Source organism: Olea europaea, chromosome 20 (assembly GCF_002742605.1).
Source record: "Olea europaea var. sylvestris chromosome 20, O_europaea_v1, whole genome shotgun sequence".
In the NCBI taxonomy this organism is placed as follows: domain Eukaryota; kingdom Viridiplantae; phylum Streptophyta; class Magnoliopsida; order Lamiales; family Oleaceae; genus Olea; species Olea europaea.
In genome coordinates this window covers 12529041-12552486 of record NC_036256.1, presented here as the reverse complement: position 1 = coordinate 12552486, position 23446 = coordinate 12529041, and the positions used below count along the sequence as shown (strand labels likewise).

General features: G+C 34.7%; 2 protein-coding genes and 1 pseudogene across 6 annotated transcripts; 1 reads left to right on the top strand and 2 right to left on the bottom strand.

Moving 5' to 3' along the window:
* Window positions 1-399: 399 nt before the first annotated feature.
* On the top strand, window positions 400-5557 carry LOC111369656 (probable serine/threonine-protein kinase PBL19). 2 transcript variants are annotated; one of them, XM_022991254.1, is made up of 5 exons: window positions 400-1126; window positions 1710-1970; window positions 3425-3547; window positions 4016-4552; window positions 5266-5557. In XM_022991254.1, exons 1-5 carry the CDS (start codon window positions 719-721, stop codon window positions 5308-5310), a joined length of 1374 nt encoding a protein of 457 aa, XP_022847022.1. In that variant the 5' UTR covers window positions 400-718; the 3' UTR covers window positions 5311-5557. The 2 variants fall into 2 exon arrangements, with proteins under 2 accessions (XP_022847022.1, XP_022847023.1); XM_022991255.1 differs by lacking the exon at window positions 5266-5557 and having other exon boundaries at window positions 401-1126; window positions 4016-4787.
* A 6336-nt stretch (window positions 5558-11893) lies between these two features.
* Window positions 11894-15532, bottom strand: LOC111369655 (probable serine/threonine-protein kinase PBL9). 4 transcript variants are annotated; one of them, XM_022991250.1, is made up of 7 exons: window positions 15012-15532; window positions 14798-14890; window positions 14132-14463; window positions 13261-13396; window positions 13035-13177; window positions 12817-12940; window positions 11894-12561 (listed from the first exon to the last, which is right to left on the bottom strand). In XM_022991250.1, exons 2-7 carry the CDS (start codon window positions 14847-14849, stop codon window positions 12194-12196), a joined length of 1155 nt encoding a protein of 384 aa, XP_022847018.1. In that variant the 5' UTR covers window positions 14850-14890; window positions 15012-15532; the 3' UTR covers window positions 11894-12193. The 4 variants fall into 4 exon arrangements, with proteins under 4 accessions (XP_022847018.1, XP_022847020.1, XP_022847021.1 ...); XM_022991252.1 differs by having other exon boundaries at window positions 15094-15532; XM_022991253.1 differs by having other exon boundaries at window positions 15173-15532.
* A 2752-nt stretch (window positions 15533-18284) lies between these two features.
* The window catches only part of LOC111369654, a 9280-nt pseudogene continuing 4118 nt past the window's right edge, over window positions 18285-23446 (bottom strand).

Here is a 23446-nt window from a genome sequence, read left to right as displayed (position 1 = left end):
TTGCATATGAGGGCAAAACAGTCCAACAAGTCTCAACAGCACTATATCAAGTATATTCATTTTGGTAAAAATCTGACTTCTTGTGATGTGTTATCAGAAAAAAAAAATCCTCATTAAGAGAATGTTCGATGGAGATTAAAATTAGATTTTTTTTTATAGATTGTAATAGAGATTTTTGAAATATGTCCTTAAAAAGTTGTGAAACATATAAAAAATATTGTTAATATTGATTGTTTAATTTCGACTTAAATTGAAATCATATTTCAATTCAAAACAAACAAGCGGTAAAATACTAGAGCTTAATGGTTTGTTATTTACATATTCAACTTCGGGTCCCTTATTTGTACCTTTCCAAACTGTACGCTGCTGACTGCTCTCTCTCAAAAGTATGCAGTAGCCTTCCTCGTGAATCGTGGTCCTCTCCCAGTCTTTCTCTCACATCACGACATCCAAATGCTCCCAAAACCCACAAAAGCCTGCTCGCTTTCCCGCTCCAATGATCAAAACTTTACCCATTTAATTATTACATTTCACCTAATTTCAGAATACAATAACTTGTTCCCAATATTATATATTGAAGTTCAAAATCCAAGTTTTCCTTGATCTCTCCAAACCAACCGCTTGTCTTTGACGACTCTTTTATCTTCTACTTCTACCTATTTCAAGAAAACGAATACTTTACAAATCCCACGATATTTGTGTTTGAAATATACAGAAAATGAAATGCTTTCATTTCACTAATGGCGAGAGAAGGCCCAATGAGGAAGAAGTCCAAGACGGCTCCGTTTCACGTGCGTCATCGAAGGTTTCCTGGGTCCGGTCACTGAGTATTGCGTCCAGTAACGTTGATACACGGCGGTCGGCTTTTGATTCGGAGTCGAGGAGGGACTGGACCGACTCGTTTGGGTTCCATGAGTTCTTGACTCAGCGCCGGGCCAATGATCTGCGGGTTTTTACTTTTCCCGAGCTGAAATCAGCTACCAGAGGGTTTACCCGGACCCTCATGATCGGCGAAGGCGGGTTCGGGTGCGTGTATCGGGGCATTCTTAAAGTATCGGATTCAGAGTCGGGTTCTGAATCGGAGATGGATGTTGCTGTCAAGCAGTTGAATCGCAGTGGATTCCAGGCATGCCCTTTTGTTCATATTGGTATTCTATGCTAAAAATTACTTCGAATTTTACATATAAAAGTATACATTGAAATACTCAGAGCAATTATTTTACTGATATGAAGAAATAATTAACTTTTCTTGCGCCATTCCCAATAATTTTAAGGTCGACTGTATGAATAGTTATCAGCCACTTTGTAGCTTTTTTCTTAGATATAGTACTGGAATTAGTGTTTTGTTGGAAGATTCATTTGAATTACTTTGAGGTTTATTGCATTTTCGAGTTTCTCTCGAGGGTAGATTATTAAAATTAGGTGATTTTGCGTGCTTATTTCGATGCTTAACTATCAGCATTTCTTTTTCAATTTTTGTTGCTTAGATGACTTTTTCCGTAGGTTGAGCAACTTTTCTAGAAAAGTGACTCCATATTCAAATTTTGATGTCACCGATCAACTAATCAATTCAATACTTTTGCTTTTCTGATATTTATATTTGACTTTTTTGTTAGATTATTGGAAACTTATTTCTTAAGCTTTAGTGAAATTAATTTTATTTCGAGATTATCTTATACGTGTTTATATTTTTGCTTTCTAGTAATCAGGGGCACAAAGAGTGGATTAATGAAGTGAATTTTTTGGGTGTGGTTAAGCACCCAAATCTTGTTAAGCTAGTGGGATATTGTGCAGAAGATGACGAAAGGGGAATCCAACGGCTGTTGGTGTACGAGCTAATGCATAATAAAAGTTTGGAGGACCATTTATTGACCCGATCAGCATCTCCTCTTCCATGGCTGTTGAGACTAAAGATTGCTCAAGATGCAGCTCGGGGTTTAGCTTACCTTCACGAAGAAATGGAATTTCAGGTGCTCATACTTTCATTCATATTTACGTTACTTCTGAACTTCAATTTATCTTGAATTGTGACGTTTGTGGATAAATTTGGCTGTTACATTTTGATGGAATCCAGCATGTAGATTTGCATCTGGTAGAGCATATTCCTTGTTGAATCTGTCAAAATTTATAAATCATTTGATCCTCCAACACCTGGGCCCAAACCCCACAGTGTTCATGCCTCACATGCAGTGGACAGAATCTTAATCTGATTGTCATTTTCATGAAAATAATTAGATGGTTGTAGTCATGCTCTGGTCCATTAATTATTAAAGAAAACAGCCCAAGGTTATGATTCGACCTGACCCTCAAGTCTCTTAACTGTTCTCAATTTTCTCTCAAACTTACACTAAATAATATACTCCACTCTAAATGCAAGTCTCTCATTGTATTGTACTTTCTTCTTTGAACATGTTTCGTCTATTGGATTGAATATTAAGTATAAATAAACAGTACATAGACAAGCATTTGATGTGTCTTTCTTCTTTAATTTAGTTCAATCTACAATGTGTGCATTCCACTTTGTCATTTTATCTACTAAATTACTGTCCCAAGTTAGAAGGATGCTTACTCTAAGAACAGATGCATGAGATGTTAGGAGAGCTTAATCGGATTGATACTTTGATCCATGTAAACTTCTTTTCTACATGCATACACTTCTTTATGATCCTCCAACACCTGGGCCCAAACCCCACAGTGTTCATGCCTCACATGCAGTGGACAGAATCTTAATCTGATTGTCATTTTCATGAAAATAATTAGATGGTTGTAGTCATGCTCTGGTCCATTAATTATTAAAGAAAACAGCCCAAGGTTATGATTCGACCTGACCCTCAAGTCTCTTAACTGTTCTCAATTTTCTCTCAAACTTACACTAAATAATATACTCCACTCTAAATGCAAGTCTCTCATTGTATTGTACTTTCTTCTTTGAACATGTTTCGTCTATTGGATTGAATATTAAGTATAAATAAACAGTACATAGACAAGCATTTGATGTGTCTTTCTTCTTTAATTTAGTTCAATCTACAATGTGTGCATTCCACTTTGTCATTTTATCTACTAAATTACTGTCCCAAGTTAGAAGGATGCTTACTCTAAGAACAGATGCATGAGATGTTAGGAGAGCTTAATCGGATTGATACTTTGATCCATGTAAACTTCTTTTCTACATGCATACACTTCTTTACTCATTAATTATATTCTTTAAGAAGAAATCGTAACCAGTAGTTCTGTAATCAGAAAGATAGTTAAAACTTGTCGTCATTGTAAAAAAGTGATTAAACCTTATACCAGCATTTTCCAACATTTGGTGAAGAAATAAATCTTACGCCCTCATTAGCTTTATATATACTACAGCATCTGGGTTATTTCTCTTGATATTTAATGTCGACTACATTTTGATATGCTTTTCTCATTTCTTCAGCTAATATTTAGAGACTTCAAAACTTCGAACATCCTCTTGGATGAAGACTTCAATGCAAAACTTTCGGACTTTGGATTGGCTAGACAGGGTCCAACGGCTGGATTTGGTCATGTTTCAACATCAGTGAGTTCCATTTTGATTTTGTTTATCTGGGCATCATTAAATTTTATGGATCTCAATATTCCACTTGATTTGAATTTTGACATATCCCTTTAAATTATTCTTTTTCTCTGTCCTTCTGCATGTTGAATTGTGTGGAGTCATGTGGTACGTTTCGATCCTGGAGGCAATTTTTATTGGGGGCATATTGGACATTCATGCATGTATCAAATGGCCATAATATTCCTTCAACATGAAAAAATTATTGGGGGGCGTTTTTATGAAATATGTACAGACTGAGATGTGAGATCACTATCGTAATTTTCCTTATTCGTTCTAGTGAAAATTCTGCAGTAGTTACCGAGGGTAAACCACTATAAATCTAGGTGTTTACTCGTTTGCGTTTCTGTTTGCATTTTGCTTGATATTGGGTTATAGCTTAATCCATAACGCTGCCTAATATCTCAACTCTCTTCTTAATTGTTTTCTTAGGTTGTTGGCACAGTGGGTTATGCGGCCCCTGAATATGTCCACACCGGCAGGCTCACTGCCAAAAGCGATGTATGGAGCTTTGGGGTAGTTCTCTATGAACTCATTACTGGTAGACGAGTGCTCGAGAGAAATTTGCCGCGAGGCGAGCAGAAACTCCTGGAATGGGTAAGGCCATATGTTTCGGACCCTAAAAAATTCCACATGATTTTAGACCCGAGACTTGAAGAACAGACCAACATGAAATCTGCTCTAAAACTTGCATCCCTTGCGAACAAATGCCTCATGAAGCATCCTAAATCACGACCAAAAATGAGTGAGGTAGTCGAGATGCTTGAGAGCATCATCGATGCCTCATCACCTCAAGATGAATGTGTACCTGAAACTGTCAAAGAAGCTGAAAACATGAAGGAAGAAACTGAGGAATCAGAACCGGGAAAACAGGAGAATAACCAAAAAAAGGGTTTTGATTTCAGAGAGATGGTCTTGAGAAACAGATCAATTGGGAAGTTAGATTGGAGAAACTGGACTCCGGGTTTGGTAAGAACATGATATTTTCTCGTATTCCCGCCTCCAAATAGGCTGATAATTTTGTGTTCTTTCCTGAGATATTGAATATCTTCTGTATTGCTTAGAGCTGTAAATAGACAATATGCAGACTCCTTTTTCGGGTCGAAATCAGAATATTTTTGACCTGTAAAAATATGTTGAGTCTGTAGTTGCAATGCACTCCAACTGCTTGTTATTTTGCTATAATGGAACTTTATATTTTTGAGTTATGAAATTTCTGAGGTTGGAGGATAGTGAAGTCGCCAAGCTCAGTTCATAATTTTGTGGCAACTTCAGCTGGCTGATGTCTTACCATCCTCGTTTGAACTATTCAGCTATGTTTGGTATATAGTATTAGATTAGTTATTAAAATTGGCCTGGGGTGAGTCGGGTGAAAGTGAAACCCTCCAAATTGGGCACAGTGCTGGGCCGGTTTGCATGTTTGACTGGTGGGCATAGAACTGCTCGAGAACCAGTAGAATCAGTTAAAAATCGATAGGACTAGCCGTTTTTAATTAAAACTTGGACAGTTAGCCCAATTTGGACAGGCTCATTACAACAACACTTAAATTGAAAGAGGAAATTACATGTACACCTACTTTTCAACTTCTCATTTTAACAATTAGGTACAAGATTTTTTCTGTCAAAAATTAGGTGTGTATTGTTGCTTAAGATCTTCCTGTTCCGATCTTCTTCTTCTTTAGGTCGACACAACAAAGGAAGAGAGCGATGTGCATTGGTGGCAGTGAGAGCTGTTGGAGATGCATGGTGGTGAAAGGAGGTATTACAGCAGCTGTGGGAGCGGTTTGGTGGTTTGTTTATGAGGCGATTTGGAGTTTTAGGTGTCGGTCATCTCCCTGCTTCCTGCGAGCATTAGCGACACCACACTGTAGTGTGTGGGTTTTGTGGTGTGTGCTATGGTGGTGGTGTAGTGATGCTAATGGTGGTGATGAAGGTTGTTGGGGGTGGTGTTGGTGTTGGTGTTGGTGTTGGTGCGATATGTGCCTGGATGGTGGTGGTGTTATTGCTGGGTAGGTGGTGGTGGTGGTTCATTGAAAGGGTGGTGGTAGTGATGGGTCGAGGATCTCAGGCAACGGTTGCATTTGGGTGGTGTCTATGGCGGTGGAGAGGGTGAGGTGAGGCGGGAGAGATGAAGGGTAATTTTTGGCTAATTAATTTTGTAATTGTGACTAGTTGATTTGATATTTTGTAATCGAGAAATAAGTTGTAACCAATTAATATATGATAATTTATGATTTTTGAAACTTTTCAACATGAACCTGAGCCCAACTCTGTAATACACATTTTGGGCCCGTTTGGTAGGGATTTTGAGAGTTGATTTTTTGACCGTTAGAAAAAAAGTGGGGTCCACATGTGAGAGAAGAAGTAAAAAATTACAACTTGAATAGTAAAATAACGGTCAAAAAATCAATTTTTTGGGGCAAAAAATCCCTACCAAACGGGGCCTTTATGTCACCCGCATTTTAGTTTAACTAATAGATTAGTAATATACAAGTTAATTTCCACGTAACGTTGTTACCATCACTATTATTGTGAAAAACATTCTTACCTTTCATTTTTTGACATTTTCATCATAATTTTCATCTTTCATTGTGTAAATGTTATTTTTATTCATTTTTTCAATTAAAAGTTGTGAAGTGACAAATACACCATTATATTTAAATAAAATGAAAAAGGAAAAAAAAAACTAATTAAAACCGTTGTGCCAATTTTTTTTTTTTTGAAAGCTACAAACGAATCCCTAATAAAATAGTAAAAGGATAATTAGCACATAATGTACCTGCATTTCCCTATTATTATGAAAAAGTCCCTATTTATTATTATTTTTTTTTTATTTTTTTGCATTTTCACCCCTAATTACTCATTTGATTGCACAAACCATTATTCTATCTATTTTCATCCAATTTCTCAATTAAAAGATGAAAAATAGTTAATATACCATTCTATTTAAATAAAATAAATAAATAAACTTATTGCAACCATAGTTCTAATTTTTATTTTTATTTTTAAAAAGTGCAAACAAGTCCCAAATACATTATTAAAAATATAGAAATAATTTTTATTTTCAAATGAGTTCCAAATTAATTATTGAAAAATTGGTAATTGAAAACAAATTTAAAAAGTGCTAAAAAGTACAAATAAATTATTAAAAAATTAATTTTCTTTTTATTTAAATAGAAGGGTATATTCGTTGTTCACAACTTTTATTGAGAAATTGGATGAAATTTGATAAAAATGATGTTCTAGGCGATTAAAGGTGTAATTAAGGGTGAGAATGTTAAAAAATAAAAATAAAAAACATGGACGTTTTTCATAATAATGGTGAAAGATATGAACATTATGTGCTAATCACATTTTTAATAATTTATTTTGGACTCATTTTTGCACTTTAAAAAAAAAAAAGGACCATGGTTGCAATTAGATATTTTGTTTCTTTTTCATTTATTTAAATAGAATGATATATTCATCATTTCAAACTTTTAATTGAAAAAGTGGATGAAAATTAGGGATGAACGTGATTCGATTTAGATGGTTTGTGCCATATTTTCAATTCAAATTATTTCATGTTGTTGAAATTTTTCCAAACCATTTTACTTTTCGAACCAAACCAACCATAATTTGCGATTTTGTTCGATTTTAATCCACGATTTATCTATTGACATTATAGTAATATATTTAAAACAAGTTCAAGTATAAATGAGAACTAATAATGTTAAATGTTAAATTACATTCTTATTTATCATAAACCCATGAATAAATTATTTTCAAATTTGGTTGCTAAAAGATGTAAATAGAACAAATATATCTTTCTTTATTTTTATTTATCTTTTCTTGTTTGACTTTTATATTGTCACATAGCGGTTGATAAATGTAAAATCATATTCTACTATTATAGTTTAGTCCAAACTCATTTTCGTCTTACTAGTGAGATGTTAAATAAGGATTGAACATGATATATTTAGATATACGAAGATTGAAAAAGTTTATGCTTATCGGGGATTAACGAATTTCATTCTTTAACTACTTTATGAAAAATAAAATGTAATAGTAATAATTAGAGAACTTTAACATTTGCATACAATCAATACGTTCCGTCCTTCGTTCTTTCTAAATCACAAACAAGTTCATTAACATCTAAGCACACAAATATTCATTTTTTCTATTCAAATCACAACTCACAAGTGTATGATAAGTTCAAAAACAATAAACAAAAGAAAGAACAAAGGGAAAATGGCTTGAATGAGAATCTGAGACTTATCGAAAGAGAAGGGAGAAAGAGGCAATTCAGATAGAAATTAGCAAACTAATAGGAAAAAGGCGATAAGTAATTCGTTTGGCAGGGGCAAACAAGCATCAAATGTTAAAGAAATGAGAGTTTATATTAGAGCTTCTGAAACTTTGGACGTGATTTGCTGCCGTAGCCCCACTAGATATTTTCACGTCCCATACCCCACCCCATATCCTTTTAAGTCGGGGACGGGTCGGGGCGGGGCGGGGCAAGCCTCATGCTCCATTTATCGCCCCATTTATTTTTTATTTTTATTTTTTTATTTTTGGCTTTTATGTTTTTATGTCCTTAGTTAATAAATATTATTACTTTTTCCCCTATTTGTTAAAAACAACTTATGTTCTCTTTAAAAATGATAATAAATCAATTATTTTTGTTTTATATAAACTTATATTTGAAATTAATATTAAATGGGGCGGGGACTATGTTTCCCGTACCCATCTCATACCCACTTTAGGGCAATGACCCTCATCTCATACCCGTCCCACGTACCCGGTTAGACAGGTATTCCCTTACCCATTCGGGATGGGACCCCATAGGTATCGAATTGAATGGGTTTTTTTTGCCATCTCTAGATGGGCATGCTCAAATGTTAGTTTTTCATTTTTTGTCTCAATGGGGGAACTGATAGTGGAATTTTTGTCACTCATTAGTAAACAACAGAATGCACCTTTCGATTGGAAACTCGATCCCAATTAAGGGTGGGAGTGTTTATGTTCCGTTTAAATCCAACGAATAGCTAAATAATTTTGGAGTCCGACTACAAACATTTTGTTCTCAATTCTAAAATCTAGAACTAATTAAATTGCAAGTGAAACCGAATGAAACTTGCTTCAAAGTAAGTTAAATTAACACTTTTTACTTCGTCAAATATTATTTTAAAAATTATTAGTTACTCGAGAAGTAAAACAAAAAATAAAATAAAATAATAAAAAGTAAAAAGTAACTTTTAAGTAAATCTAATCACCCTTGAGCGTTTCTATCTAAAAATTTCCTACAAATTCTAAGTAAATGGGACTCTAAAAATGCAAGTAAATGAATTGAAGTATTAACTGAATAAATTTGAAACGAGCAAGTTATTCTACAATTTATTATTATTATTATTATTATTATTATTATTATTATTATTATTGTACAATAAATCTTCAATTATGAAAAGTCTAATGTTATTTGCTATTTGAATAATAAGTCCGAGATAAATTTATATATTTTTTAAATTTTAAATACATTTTTATCCTTCTCTGAAATCTAATGCAGTTTTATCTGATTATAGGAAAATTTTCATAGAGAAGAAATAAAGATAGCAATTTTGTTATTGATGAATTCGAGATAATTGCAAACTCTACAAGGCTACAACTTATGAACATTGCAATAATAATAATAATCGTGTCGATGTCTATTTGCTCTAGTGGTAAGGACATTGGCATTGCTGGCTGAGGTTCCGTGTTCGAGTCCTCTTACCAGCATGGTGGTACTGTGCCTCTCCAAAAAATCCCTCCATACGTGTAGGGCCAAGCGGTGTATACTAACCCGTAGGGCCAGGCCGGAGGTGGGGTTTCTGGAGTATGGGGCCGTAGTGCGATGGGGCCAGTCACTTTAAAAAGTTTACCCTACACAGTTTAAATTATTGGTGGATTAATCACAATGGAGGAGACTTCTTTTGGGGAAGGAGTAAAAGTCATGTGGGAACTTGGGAACCAACAAGGGCACATCCTGCGATTTACCTCCCTGAGCAGCTGAGGGGCCGGAGGTTCAGGGACGAGGATATATAGTCTGGCGTAAGTTGGGACACCTCGTTAAAAAAAAAAAAAAAAAAATAATCGTGTGACAAAATTTGCCTTCCTTAGTAAGAGATTAATAAAATTATCTCGATTTTTACATTATAATTGTACATAAATAAGGAAAAATTTTATTTTTTTGTCCCCAACCTCCGCTAAATGAAATAAGAGTCCATTTGATTGCAAAGATGGAATTGAATTGAATTGAAAATGAATTTCAAGGAATTGAATTGCCTAGAAATTATTTTCTTGAGAATTATAAATTAATTGTGTTTGATTAATATAATTTTCTACGTAAAAAATGTTGAAATAAAAGTGTCTTTTGGGGTTCGTTTAGTTTTGTTTTGCGTGAAAATTGTCAATTAATGGGATAAAATTTACTGGTATTGAGGATGAAATTTGTTTCCATTACAAAAATAAATAAATAAATAAATAATAAAAAATCAAGAAATTCAAGAAAATCAATTATCTTTTGGTGTTCATTTGACTTTGTTTTACATGAAAATAGTCAATTAAAAGGAAATATTTTTTTAGAATAATTCTTAACATTTGTTTCCATTGCCAACAAAAATTTAAAAAAGAAAATCATATATATATATATAGTGACTGGAATTCGAATTCTCACCGACGACATGAAAAATTGCTAGTTTTCGAGAAAAACAAAAAAGCAAATTCCTTGAGAAAAAAAGCCTATCAAACAACCTAAAAGATGGAAAATGGAATTGATTTTCCATTTTCCATAAAAAACTTGGTACAATCAAATAGAGCCTAAATATATTCAATCTATATTTTTAACATAATCCATTCCGAACCTTTCAATTATGTAATAAAACTGGTCTTCCCCTCTATTTTGGCCGTCAAATGACATAATTAGCCTCTTTAAATGGGAAAAAGAAAAAAAAAACAAAACAAAAAAAAAAAAAGAAAAAAAACAATAAAACAGCAAAAAGAAAAGAAAACTGCAGAAGGAACCACGTAACTTTTCAAAAAGGTTTCACTTAAAACTATTAAATACATAATAATATGCGCACGCCAAAAAATAAATAAATATAATAAAAATAAAAATATTAGAATTTGAAAAATGAAGTAAACATTTTATCTTCTTAGTCAAGCTCACCCACCAACCCAACCACCCATTCCACCCCACCCACAGTCATACACCACAATGTAGTCACGTTGATGGTGGCGGCAGAACCACCACTTCTATAAGGTTGTAATGGTGGTGGCAACTGTGACCATTGTCAATGAGATTGAAAAATGGTGGGGTAAATTTAAGTTAATCTTAAGCAGATTTTAGGTTGAATTTAACCCTTTGAATGTTTGCACGCTACAATTAGACATAATGAAAGCACAATTTTAACAAGTAATCTTGTCTTTAGTATTAAATTTTTAGCATGTCATATAGTTGATTTATTCCTCTAACTGTGTCCGTGTATGGTACAAAGTATAGAAAGGCATGTCGTGTTGGACTTGACTTTCCAATTTGCATAGCACAGTCGCTAATCACTTTTTCCCCAAAAAATAAATAAATAAATAAATAATTCAATTGGCTCATCACTCAAGGCCATTGGCTTTTACACCTCTATCGCGAAAAAAATTAAAATAAAAAAAAAAAAAAATCTTGTTCCTTACACCATTCAGAAACTAAACACCAAGACTTCGGGATATAAACACCCAAGTGGCAAAATCTTTGATAGAGATATTCACTAAGAATCCCCCTTGACAATAATGTGCTGTTCTGGCTCCTTCTCAGGGCCAGCAGGTTGGGGGGGGGCTCATTATGGAAAACTGAAATCACTTCACTTCCATTTTGGATGAGTTTGGTGCAAAAGCAATTCAATAAAGCCATTATCAAGATATGATCCTCTGCTCTTTGATTAAAAAAAAAACTATTGTTGATAAGATTCTTGGAAAGTAGTTCCATTTATATGCATACCTATAAATATAAGGCAATAAAAGATACACATATGGCAATACAAAACACCAACTGGCACCCCACCCCCTTAATCTTTCCCACTTTATCTACTGTTTTATGACTCTATCATCCCTACTGCAACATTTTAGTGCAATTTACGAATTCGAGGTGTGATAGGGTTCATAGAGTTAAATTGGACATGAACAGCGACAAGCTAACATCAAGAATACCTTTGTATGCTCGACTGGATAGGATCAGATACAAAGAGAGAAACATTCACATATCTAGGTTCTTTAATTCAGTCAGTGCAGCATAATAAACACGCGACAAATAGCAACAACACTCGTATATAATATAATCATCAGTAATTCAAGAACGCTAAAATTCTTTTAGCATCATGACTGTGAGCTCAGGCAGTAAAGCGAAGATTATATTAGGAAAACAACTGTACAATCATTCATGATTGACAGCGGTCAATATTACTAATTTTTCATATTATTACTAAGCCATCTACCAATTTCAGAGTGGAAAGAAATACATACTTGTCAAAAATATTGAAGAACTATTTGGAGTGAAGTAGAGAAGCAGAAGGCCTCAGATAAGCATCATTCCCATCTTTATTACCAGCATCATTTGCTTTGACTACATTGTCTAGGTCCAATGATTCTTCTGCTACGAGTATTCTCTACATTTTTTATATCCTGAAGTTGCTCCAGTTCTTTGACTATTTCTTTCATTGTCGGCCTCAACTTTGGCTCCGTGGATATACATTGTAGGGCGAGGTTAGCCAATCTATGAGCCACATCCATTGTGTATTGGCCTTCAAGTCGGGTATCTATTACACGGAAGAGTTTACGATTATTGGCAAGGTGGGGAACCCATTCAACCAGCCTTCGTTGTTTGGATGGTCTATTCATGTCAATTGCTCTCCGCCCCGATAGCATTTCAAGGAGAACAACTCCGAAACTGTACACCACACTCTTGGCCGTCAAATGACCTAATTTGAAGAAATTAAATTGACATGAGGGGGAAAAAAATGGCAATTGTGTTATACAACGACAAGAATGCTTGAAGCAAGCACTGATTCTGGGGGGAAAGAATGAATGAAACTACAACTCTATTATAAAAGGAGATTGGCGTCAATATATCACTTGGACAGCTACAGTGGGGCGGGCTGGGGCTTACTGAGAATCAAATGAAATTAATGCAATTATAGGACAATGAAAAAGGTGAAATGCGCTTCAAGCTGTACCAGTGGCTAGAAATTCTGGAGCGGCATATCCATAAGTTCCCAATACCCTTGTGGACACACAGCTTTTATCACCTGATGGACCAACCTTGGCCAATCCGAAATCAGAAAGCTTTGCATTGTAGCTCTGTCATATCATACGAGTAGATTTTTAGACCTGTGCCCATATGAGAAATAGTTTTACGAGACTACCGAAAATTATGAACTGACAGCAGAGGTACCGAGTCGAGCAATATGTTAGAAGTTTTAAAGTCTCTATAAATGACTTTCGTCTCAGCACTTTGGAGAAAAGCAAGTCCCTTTGCAGCTCCAAGAGCAACCTTAAGTCGTAGATTCCAAGTGAGAGGTTGGAAATAAGAGCCCCCTGTTACATTATATGTTCGAATGTCAATTTTATTACTGTTCACTTACATGCATATCTATTTAGATCAAGGTGAAAAAACTTACTCATAAACAGATGGTTTTCCAAGCTTCCACGAGGCATGAATTCATACACCAAAAGTCGATGTTCGTCCTCCAAGCAATATCCAATCAGTTTCACGAGATGAGGATGAGAAAACTGTCCCAAATAGTTCACTTCTGCCTGTATATACAAATACAGTACACATTTTAATAAACAATCTGTTAACCATAGAAAAAGAATTCACTGTTAGACATCCTAACGAATTTACATGCTCGAAACTTGAATGGAACAATATATTTTAGAATCACGTTATGGATTAAGACCTAAGCCCAAACACGAGATCAATATTAAGCAATAAAAAAACAAAAACCTACAAGAGAAGCACATAGATTTATAGTTAACTCTCACATTGAGAGCTGTATATGTTGAATCATTTGATCTAAAAGCTCAAGTTGTTAGATAAGGTCAAATAATATATTCAACATGCCTCCTCAAGTGTAGAAGATTCATTTTCTCCCATCAAAACCTAGGACGTGGACAATTTTATTTAACCAGATGGGTGGCCAGACTTGAATTGAACCTTTGCCTACTCTAATACCATGTATCTTATCAATATGTTAAACAATCAATTTACTCATGATGGTTTGAACTTAGGCTGTTTGTGTCATTTTGTGTTACACCATTTATCTCAACATTATGCCAAACATTGCCACTTATCCCAAAAGATTTTTAACTATAATAAAGAATGAGAATTACAAATGTGATCTCAAGACTCTCAATCACTATCCTTCTCAAAAATGGCCATTTAATCAGTCCCGAATATGGTAGGAATAGTAGGACGACCCAATAATAAGAAAAGGAAACAAATTTCCAAGAGTCATGGAGCTAGTAGCAAGTTGAAGATGAGAAACTTACTAGCCACTCCCCGTGTCCTTGAAAACTCTCTTGATGAAGCTTTCTTACAGCGATAACCGTGCCAGTCCTGGGTTTTGCAGCTGTAAAAGAAACTTCATCAATGCAACCTTTGAAGACGGAACTAAATCTGCCTTCTCCTAGCACACTATCAGGTCGAAAGTTCCGGGTGGCCATCATGAGATCAGAAAGTCCAAAGTTCTTCAAGTTAGACGACTGCAAGATCTCACCCTCACTTGGAGGAGTAGGTGGCTCTGATCCTAACACAAAATCCCCATCACCACTAGAGTTTCCCATGTGATTGCCATTTTTGCTAGCATATTTGGAACTCCACTCTGAAAAGATCAAACATATTATTGAAACCACTCTGCTTTTCTAAAAAAACCTAAACCACCAATTTGCAAAGAAATGTAGAAGCTAAAAATCTAATCATATATAATTATATACAAGAAAGTTCAAAAACAGCAGAAACTTCACTCTTATTCGTTAAATTAGATGAGCAGTAAGATTTTGACACAATCAACATATCAAAACTTCTTATATTGAGTAAAATGGCAAACATTCTTATAAAGTCATAGACAAACATTGTAAAGATTTTACATAACTGTGGTACATAGAATCATGAAAAAGAACAAAAAAAGATGATAAGAGTATGGGAAAGCTATTTACCTGTGTGAGCTGGGCTATCAGCTTTGATATGAGTACTCAAACAAATCCCCATTGGATTCAACCACCCCTTCACTTTCTAACACTCAATAAACTCTGCAAATCGCAGTAAAATTTGGTAAGGTTAGATATCAAAGAATTTGAGAGATTCTTCTTAAGTTTGAAGATACCGAGTCTAAAAGTTCAAGTAACGAATCAAGACTCTAGACATTCTCACCCGAGCTACTGTCTTGGCAAAATTTCATTTAGATATATAAACAAACACCAAGTGTGTGAAACCAGAAGGAAAGAGGAAGAACCCTTTCGTGGATTTTTCCAGAGAGAGCCAACCATTTCATCTCAACGTGCTTTTAAATCAAGAGATGTTAAAAAAGCCACCTCCTATTTTTGATATTAGCACGAAAGAACAGGTGTCGAAAAGAGAGACGTGGGCTTATTGTTCTTGGGATTTTCACCGATTCCTGTGTCGTGTAGAGTTGACTGGTGCTTCTTCAATTTTCGGTGCATTCACAGAGAGAGAGAGAGAGAGAGAGAGAGAGCCAGAGAGGTTCGCAGAAGATGATTATTGGCGGCAGCGCTGGTCCCCCTTCCAAGTTTATCAAATGAAGAGACAATCAAATCCGATTGTCACGATTTCTTAGCAAATGAAGAGACAATCAAATAGTGTAACATGTCTAGGTTTCAGAAGATTTCGTTTATAAAAAAATGTGATGCATATGGACAAGGCAGAAATAAAATGGAAAGACGATGGAGGAACAAGAAGTTCATGAAAATTTAATGAAAACTTTAATAGATTATATTGCCTATGTTTGGTGGGAAGATTTTAATCTAAGTCAAAATTAACAATTAATTTTAATTACATATATATTATGAGATTCACAATTTTTTAATCATATATTTCATTTTTTTAATTAAAATATTCTAAAAATATGATTTTTAGCTATATCAAACATGAGCTTTATTAATAAATATTGATATTGAAGAGCAATATTTTGTTTTCTTATATTGCGACTTACGAATTTACTCATCCATTGACTAGTACACATATCTGACTCCTTAATTTATGCATCAAGATGGGTCAAATGGAAAATCCATAGGCCAACATCGAGAACACGCAGATATCGAAACATGTCAAAGACGTACGCTGTCCACAACAATCGGGGCAACTGCCATTTTCTACATTATTACCCCCATATGAAGTGTTGAAGACTAACTCACTATTTTTAAAAAGTGCAAATGAGTTCAAATAAATTATTAAAATATTAAAAAAAAATTTCTCTCTTTTTATCTTCTCCTCTTCTTCCCTCCGCCTCCTCCAACACTATCATCATTGTGAAAACCATAGAAATTTCACCCTTGCACCAGCATTTCTACAACAGATATTCTACCAGTAAAGGAGTACAATTAAAGAAACGAATTTGTAAAAACCATCACGAAGCCCTAAAATCCAAATGGGGCCGCCACCTTAGAAGCCAAAAAACTCCGACTAACCACCACCCAAACTGTCGAACTTTCATACCATCGGAAAGTCCTCACTGGTCGCTGCACATACCATCCAACATTCAACCTTCATGTCAACAAATTTGGTCGAAAGTGCAAGCTAAAATACTCAACTCTTGAATGCAAATACTAGCGACACTACCTATTTCGATAAGACCCGTGCCATTCCCAACACACCAATCAACTAAACTCACTAGGGTACCTCTCTTCATAGTCTTAAAACATCAATAGGTGCACGAAATCAAAATTTACAGCAACAGCTTTTAATTTCTTATTGGGCAATAACTGTCCAAAAATCCTAGGGCACATTAAAATGAAATTGATTGAAGCCCATTATTGTAATTGGTGCGGCATGATGTGGCAAAGTCGGAATAGGTGGTTCGCGACGATGGTAACCACTGCCAACATTGAAATTGACAGAAACAAGAAGCGTTTTGTTCGCTCAGTATGATGTGTTTTTGGTTGATTTTGACCATATAAATTTGTTGCTCGTTCAATTTGTATGTGAGAATTTGTTTGGAGGTTGATGGCAGCTATTTGTCGTATGAGCTCCAACATTTTAGGTGACAGTTCGGTTGTGTTTAGTGAGATGGAGGCCAATAGCTCCATGAATCTCCAAAAATAACAGGTGGATAAGAAACATAAGGACATTTTGTGCTATTAAGTCTTTTGAAAAATTCTTTTTTTTTTTGTTTTGTTTAAATAGGAGAGTATATTAATAATTTTAAGTTAAAAATTAGTGAAAATGATGTTTTCCACAACGAAACATAGAAGTAGGAATCAAAATGCAAAAATTTGAACTGTATGGACGTTCTGCATACTACAGATTAAACGTAAGGATGTTTTGTGCTATTAAGCCTTACAATTATTTAAGAAATGGTAAGTTTCTTCTGAATTTTCAATAAATATCAATTCAACCACTAAACTTTTCATCTCATATGAGTAGTTATCCTTACTTTCATTTCATATTTCATCATTTTATCATAGTGTTCTCCAAACTGATGGAATTGCTTAGTTGATTATGACTGATCTTTTTACGTATTTGTTATGGACTACCCTAGAAACCAAAATGATTTGAATTAGGTGAATTCACATTGAGATTCCAATTTGTAAGGACAATATCTTTAAATAAANGAAGAAGTAAAATTTGAAATAAGTTAAAATTTATTAATTTAATTAAGATAAATTAAAATTTAATAACCAAATTGAAATTTTATACATATCTTGTGTTGGCTCTGCGGACATATTGCAACCCTGTAACACAAATATAATTGTTATTTGATGAATAGTTAGCTCCTGTAAGATGAAAATTAAAATCGAATTTTTGGTAAATTTTAATAAAAATTCATAAACATATAGTTAAAATTTTATAAATCCCATAAAATATATGGTTATAATTAATCGTTAATGTTGATTAAAATTAAAATCTAAATTTTAATCCGTACCAAAATGGACTTAATTTCTTTTTGTTTGAATATGATCACTGGACTTTGATTTAATTTCCAATTGTTCAGTCTGCCTAATGGGACAACGCAAAAGTCTAATGTAATAGTTTAAGCATTGACAAATTACAAGATATGGATAAAGAGCAAGTGATGACCACAAAATTAAGTTCACTAATCAACATCAACTATACTATATACTACAAATTTTTAAAAAATGTTATTTGCAGTCACTCACTGCAATAATCGCCATACGTGACATATACATGACAAGGACTTATTTGATACTAAGTCAATTAAAAACCACCACATTAAAGAGTCAAATAACTAACTATCATATGTATACCACATAAGACGATTGTCGCAGTGAGCGACTGCAAATAACATTATTCATTTATCTAAATCCAGGTTGATATTTAAGATTTTGTGCTCAAATTAATTAACATAGTTGGCTATTTTGATCGACAAATTAGGTCATTACTATTAATTGAAAAATAAGTAGCTTAAACCAACTTAATAATTAATATTGACTCGTTAATCTTGCATACTAAGCTCAAATCCTTTTGATCAATCATCTAACATTAATTCAGGTGCCCGGTATTATCCAATTACATGACTAGGAAGAACAAAAAAATACTGTTCAATCTTTGCATATTTCAAAGGGCACGTGAATAAACGATGACTTTAACATACTTTAAAGCTTATCCAAACTAGCCTCAAAAGTAATTTTTCACATTTTTTTTAAGCGTAGCCAAACATCTTATCAAACTATAGTATGGAGCCAAAAATTTTCAATTACGGAGTCTGTGGGGCAGTGCGCGCAGGATGATAACAGGGACCATTGCAGGCTACGGCCAAGGCATGGGCACATAAGAATCAGATTCAGGCATTTTACAAAACCCATAAGCAGTTATGGCTAAAAAGTTGAAATTTTGATAAGAGTTATGTTCCAGGAGACTTACCGGTTCAGACTGAAAATCCAAGAACCAGATAAGACCGGTCCAGATAGCATCAGTGGATTGAATTTCAAATTATCAAGAACCAGTTAAACATGGATAAAAGTGGTGAGGATACGTCAAATCCAGGAATAACGATATTTAGCACTACTGATATTATAATACCATTTTAAGTGACACTAATATGACATTAAATGAAAAGTATAATTGAATGAATCTCTTAATTCTACCTTTTAGTGAGCCAATCACTTAACTCCACCTAGACTAGTGTTTTAGCACCAATCGAGCTAAATAGCATTATTCCAAACCCAGTCAAAAACATGATTAATCATCCTAGCACTCTTTGGAAGTGTTGCCGATGAGTCTGTTTAGAAGACATACCGGAAGATCATCAAATTCGTTCATGAAAACCCAATGTCTTACGATTTCTATTCCAAATCACAACTATCCAACCCACAGACACCCCAAACACAATGCCTGCTGCAACCTGTGAATTTCCTTGTGCCTTCCGACAGTCTAATGTAAAGCAATGTCTTTTTAGGGTTAAAAACGCTAGTCAACCAAATCATAGGGTAGTCCGAACACCTTTTTTCCCCCCCAAGTTAGTGACTGGGAGAGACAAAAAAAGGGGGGTCTCAAGTCTAATGAATGAGGCGGGTAGAAGAAAACAAGCCAACTGACATTTGGCCAACTTACAAATTCGAGCACAAACTTGCAAATAAAGTTTACCACAAGTAAAGAAACGGCTGGATGCTCATCGTCCCAATATACAACTTCAAAGTTCATGCACTCTCCTTCACAGTCGCAGACTTGATAATATCAATAAACTCCGGCTGATTCATTACAAAGATTAAAAAAAATAAGGTTTAACTAAAAGAATGCAAAATCAAGTCGTGAAATGGTGAAATAAGACATATCTGAAGAGTAAACCTTTAGAGAGGCTCCACCAACCAAAAAGCCATCCACATCTGGCTGTGCTGCCAGTTCTTTGCAGTTTGCTCCATTTACTGATCCTGCATTTGTCATTTAAGCAAAAGGGCAAAAAAAAAAAAAAACACAAAAAAAGGAAAAAGGTTGGTGTTATGTCTTTATATGGAACTGTGGCAATCATAACTAAAATTCTCACGGAAAATCTGAAAATTTACACAATTTCCATACAGACTGACCGTTTCTACAAATGTAGCAAGCTGTATTTAATGATGCTTCTGAATTCCAACCATATTGCAATATACAGCAACACAAAGGGATAGATGAAAAAGGTTGAATTGGTACCTCCATAAATAATTCTTGTAGATGCGGCAACTTCATCACCTATATTGTCGTGAAGCCATTTCCGCAGCTCAGAATGAACCTAGTATCAAATACACCTCTAGTCGTGAATTTTGACTTAATGAATCTTGAATAGACCTAGGAATTTAATAAGTAGAACATAAAGACGGAACCTAAGCACATCCAAGGGCAGTTAAGTAGCAAACAAGGGACCCTTAAATACTAAAGTGCCACAGGCTCATCAAAAAACATCCAAGAAAATGGTGTCCTGCAGCAGTCTCTAGTAAATTCTATCCTATCTCGTGATAAATACAAGTTAATATTTATCAAATATAATGTTTGTAGCGTTGTGGACGTCACATCCAGTAACTCCAAGAAACAGTTGAACTTATCAGTCGGGCTATAGTAAGTATAAATACAAGTTGACTCCAAGAAACGGTTGAACTTATCAGTCGGCATATTGTAAGTATCAGTTGCATTCACTTTCGTGTGTAAAATTGAAAGGGAATTACTCCACGTTAACCTACCTTCTGATTCAGTGATGTCTGAAAGCTATAAAATTTGAACTTGCATGAAGCAACCGATTCAGTTAAGCAGTTGAGAGAACTACAGTAGATTGCAGAACAAACTATAAAATATCAGTCCTCCACCCAGCTTGAAGGTGTAACCGATCCTTGATGTCTCATATCAAATTACACTGCTTAATCTGGCTCCATATATCCCATCACCTTGCTTAGAACTAGTTAGATCAAAGAACAATTCATACTCTATGTCGCAGCAAAATATTTGAAAAATCCACTTTGCCATATTCTGCTCTTTATTTAGGTTTCCATTAATATGCTAACTGTGCTAAGTTGTTTAACCTTGGATAATGCACGCCATTATATATATTATATATGAGACACCCCATGTTCAGATTTCACCTGGGTTTGCACAAGATTAGCTTCCAACATGTTAAAACTTTCTTCGCATAGGACTTCTTGGTGAGCCACAATTTGCCAGGTTTCATGTCTTGATTCAATTTTCTATAAATTTGGAGAGTTGTTTTAGTGCAACTCAAACTGAACCATGTCTTTCTGGGATAGTCATTTTTACTTCTGGGACAGTCATTTTTACCCAAGACTCTCTTGCTAAAATGAGCTGACCAAAATGGTGCCTATGTAAATGTATAGGTGCTTGCTCTCTATTATTGAATGCACCTGCCACCCAGAACTAGTAAGCGCCTCCTTTGAAGCTCTAGAGAGACAACCAAGGCATAAAAGGTGAGTGGACGCTCTAGAGAAAGAGAATTGTAATGTCAATTGGTCCTGGATATTTTGTAAGTTTGAAGAAATAGAGATACATCTAATCTCCAAATTGATAATGAAATTTTGTGATCTTCTCCTACATGGGCGGGGCTAAATTGCCGAAGCTTTTAAAATTTTTGATTACCTCTCGTCATTATTTTTGCTATTTAAATTCTTCCACCTGTCATATATGTAGTTGTTGATCCTACTGTAGGCTATCAAACATTCAAAACTTAAATCATGATTATCAACCCATACACAACAAACATTGGCCTCATAAATGTGTCATAAGCAGTCAACCTGATATAGAAAAATTGGGAGGCAAAATTAATTGGTAATTCTAATAATTATGTGCATGTATTCATAGGGTTTAGCAATTAATATGCAGGCCAAATCAAGATGATCATGTCGAATTATATACTACAGTATAACCAATGTCTAGAAAAAGAGAAGAAAAATAAAGTAAACTATTATTAAAAAACAATGTGGGAAAAAATCTCAGCACCTAAGGACCGGACAGAGAGAAGGAACAATTAGTATCATATGTGGGTGATGAGAAGAAGAAATGAATTGGGATGCAACATTTTGGGACAAGCTAATGGATGCACACACACACACACACACACACACACACATGCAGAGTGAGTGAGAGATGGAAAGTACAAATAATGGACACCAAGTTGCAGAGCTGCGTCAGTATTTTATTGATACCTGAGAGATTGTAGCTAAAACAAACTGAGATCAACTTTATTTCTAAGAAATATACAACTAGTTGAACTGAAGCAAAAGTGCAAAACTACGACATGCATGCCAGTGAAATGAAAGCGATGAAACAGACCTTTGAACCATCGTTCAAGAAGGACCAAACTTACTTCCTAAGCCTGCAATGGAGTTGCAACCTTCCCCGTTCCAATGGCCCAAACAGGCTCGTAAGCTAAAGCAATATTGGACCAGAAGGACGCTCGCTCTGCAGAGGAAGGGTCAAACTTTAACAATGTCGAAAACTTTAAGAACATTATATCATGCATCACCACAGGTATGATGTTAAATGAGTTCCTGAATGAAAAAGGTGAAATAAAAATAGTTTCTCATTGGAATTTGGTAAGAACTAATGGGAGACAGTTATGGATGCACATTTTCCTATCTATATATATGGATGAATATATCATAACCAGCACATTATCTGATCAGTATATAATTTGAAACCTGCGATTGCTTTGGTTTGTGCTGCAACTACAGCCAATGTGGATCCTGATTCTCTCTGTTCGAGTGTCTCGCCCACACAAGCTATCACTTTCAACCCTTGCGAAAGAGCATAAGCTGTCTTATCCCCAACAAACTGTACTCATTTGCAAAAATAATAAATATATACAGTTTTAGTTGTTGACTACATAATTCTACAATCAACCATAAATATAGCAATTTTACTAGATGGTCAATCAATACAAAGATCAGGAACGTGCAAAAGCTATTGAGATGCTACCTCATTTGATTCGTTTAACAGAAGTCTTCTCTCAGAGTGACCTAGGATAACCCAAGGAATACCCAAATTAACCAGCATCTCAGCACTGCCCAAGAAGATAAATAGATTAAAGAAAATAATAAAGGAAATTACCAAAACAGGTGAATTGAAAAAATTACATTTTATGATTAGCAAAAACAAATATTTTAGACAAATGAGTAGTGGCATAGGAGAAGAGGTCCGTATGATAACTTACTCTTTTTATGTCAATTATGTCGTATAAAGGGTAAAGGAACATTAGAACTCTTAGAACTCTCAGAACTCTTCATTTTGACAGATTACCTAGATTATGGTTAGCATAGTAAAGCAGTGGTAGGAAATGCAGAAATGTAATTACACCATCTTGATAGGGGTGGAAAAATTCCCTACCCCGCATTGCCCTACCCTGCGATGATCCCATCCTGTCCAAACTCTCGAAAATCCTCGATGTGGCGGGATGGTACAGTCACCCCCAGCCCTACCCCGTCAATTCCCATCCCTACATCTGAATTGCAAATCTCTACCACATAGTAGGCAAAAAATTAAGCAAAAATAGCATGGAAATAAGCCTATCATAGATAATATAATTTAGAAAAAAGTGTCATTTAGTGATGGACCGTACAGGTGACTGGTTGTTTTGTTCAAAGTGGCTTTTTTTTTTTTTTTTTTTTTTTTTTTTAAAAAAAAACCACAAAAAA

What these genes read in the sequence shown, in the direction of transcription:
- LOC111369656 (XM_022991254.1), top strand. Translation starts at nt 719, where the DNA reads ATGAAATGCTTTCATTTCACTAATGGCGAGAGAAGGCCCAATGAGGAA. An exon ending in ACGAAGAAATGGAATTTCAG is followed by an intron (nt 1,971 to 3,424) that starts GTGCTCATACTT and finishes TCATTTCTTCAG; the next exon opens with CTAATATTTAGAGACTTCAA. An exon ending in GAAACTGGACTCCGGGTTTG is followed by an intron (nt 4,553 to 5,265) that starts GTAAGAACATGA and finishes CTTCTTCTTTAG; the next exon opens with GTCGACACAACAAAGGAAGA.
- LOC111369655 (XM_022991251.1), bottom strand. Translation starts at nt 14,849, where the DNA reads ATGGGGATTTGTTTGAGTACTCATATCAAAGCTGATAGCCCAGCTCAC. An exon ending in TGATAGCCCAGCTCACACAG is followed by an intron (nt 14,464 to 14,797) that starts GTAAATAGCTTT and finishes TGATCTTTTCAG; the next exon opens with AGTGGAGTTCCAAATATGCT. An exon ending in CTAACATATTGCTCGACTCG is followed by an intron (nt 12,941 to 13,034) that starts GTACCTCTGCTG and finishes ATGATATGACAG; the next exon opens with AGCTACAATGCAAAGCTTTC.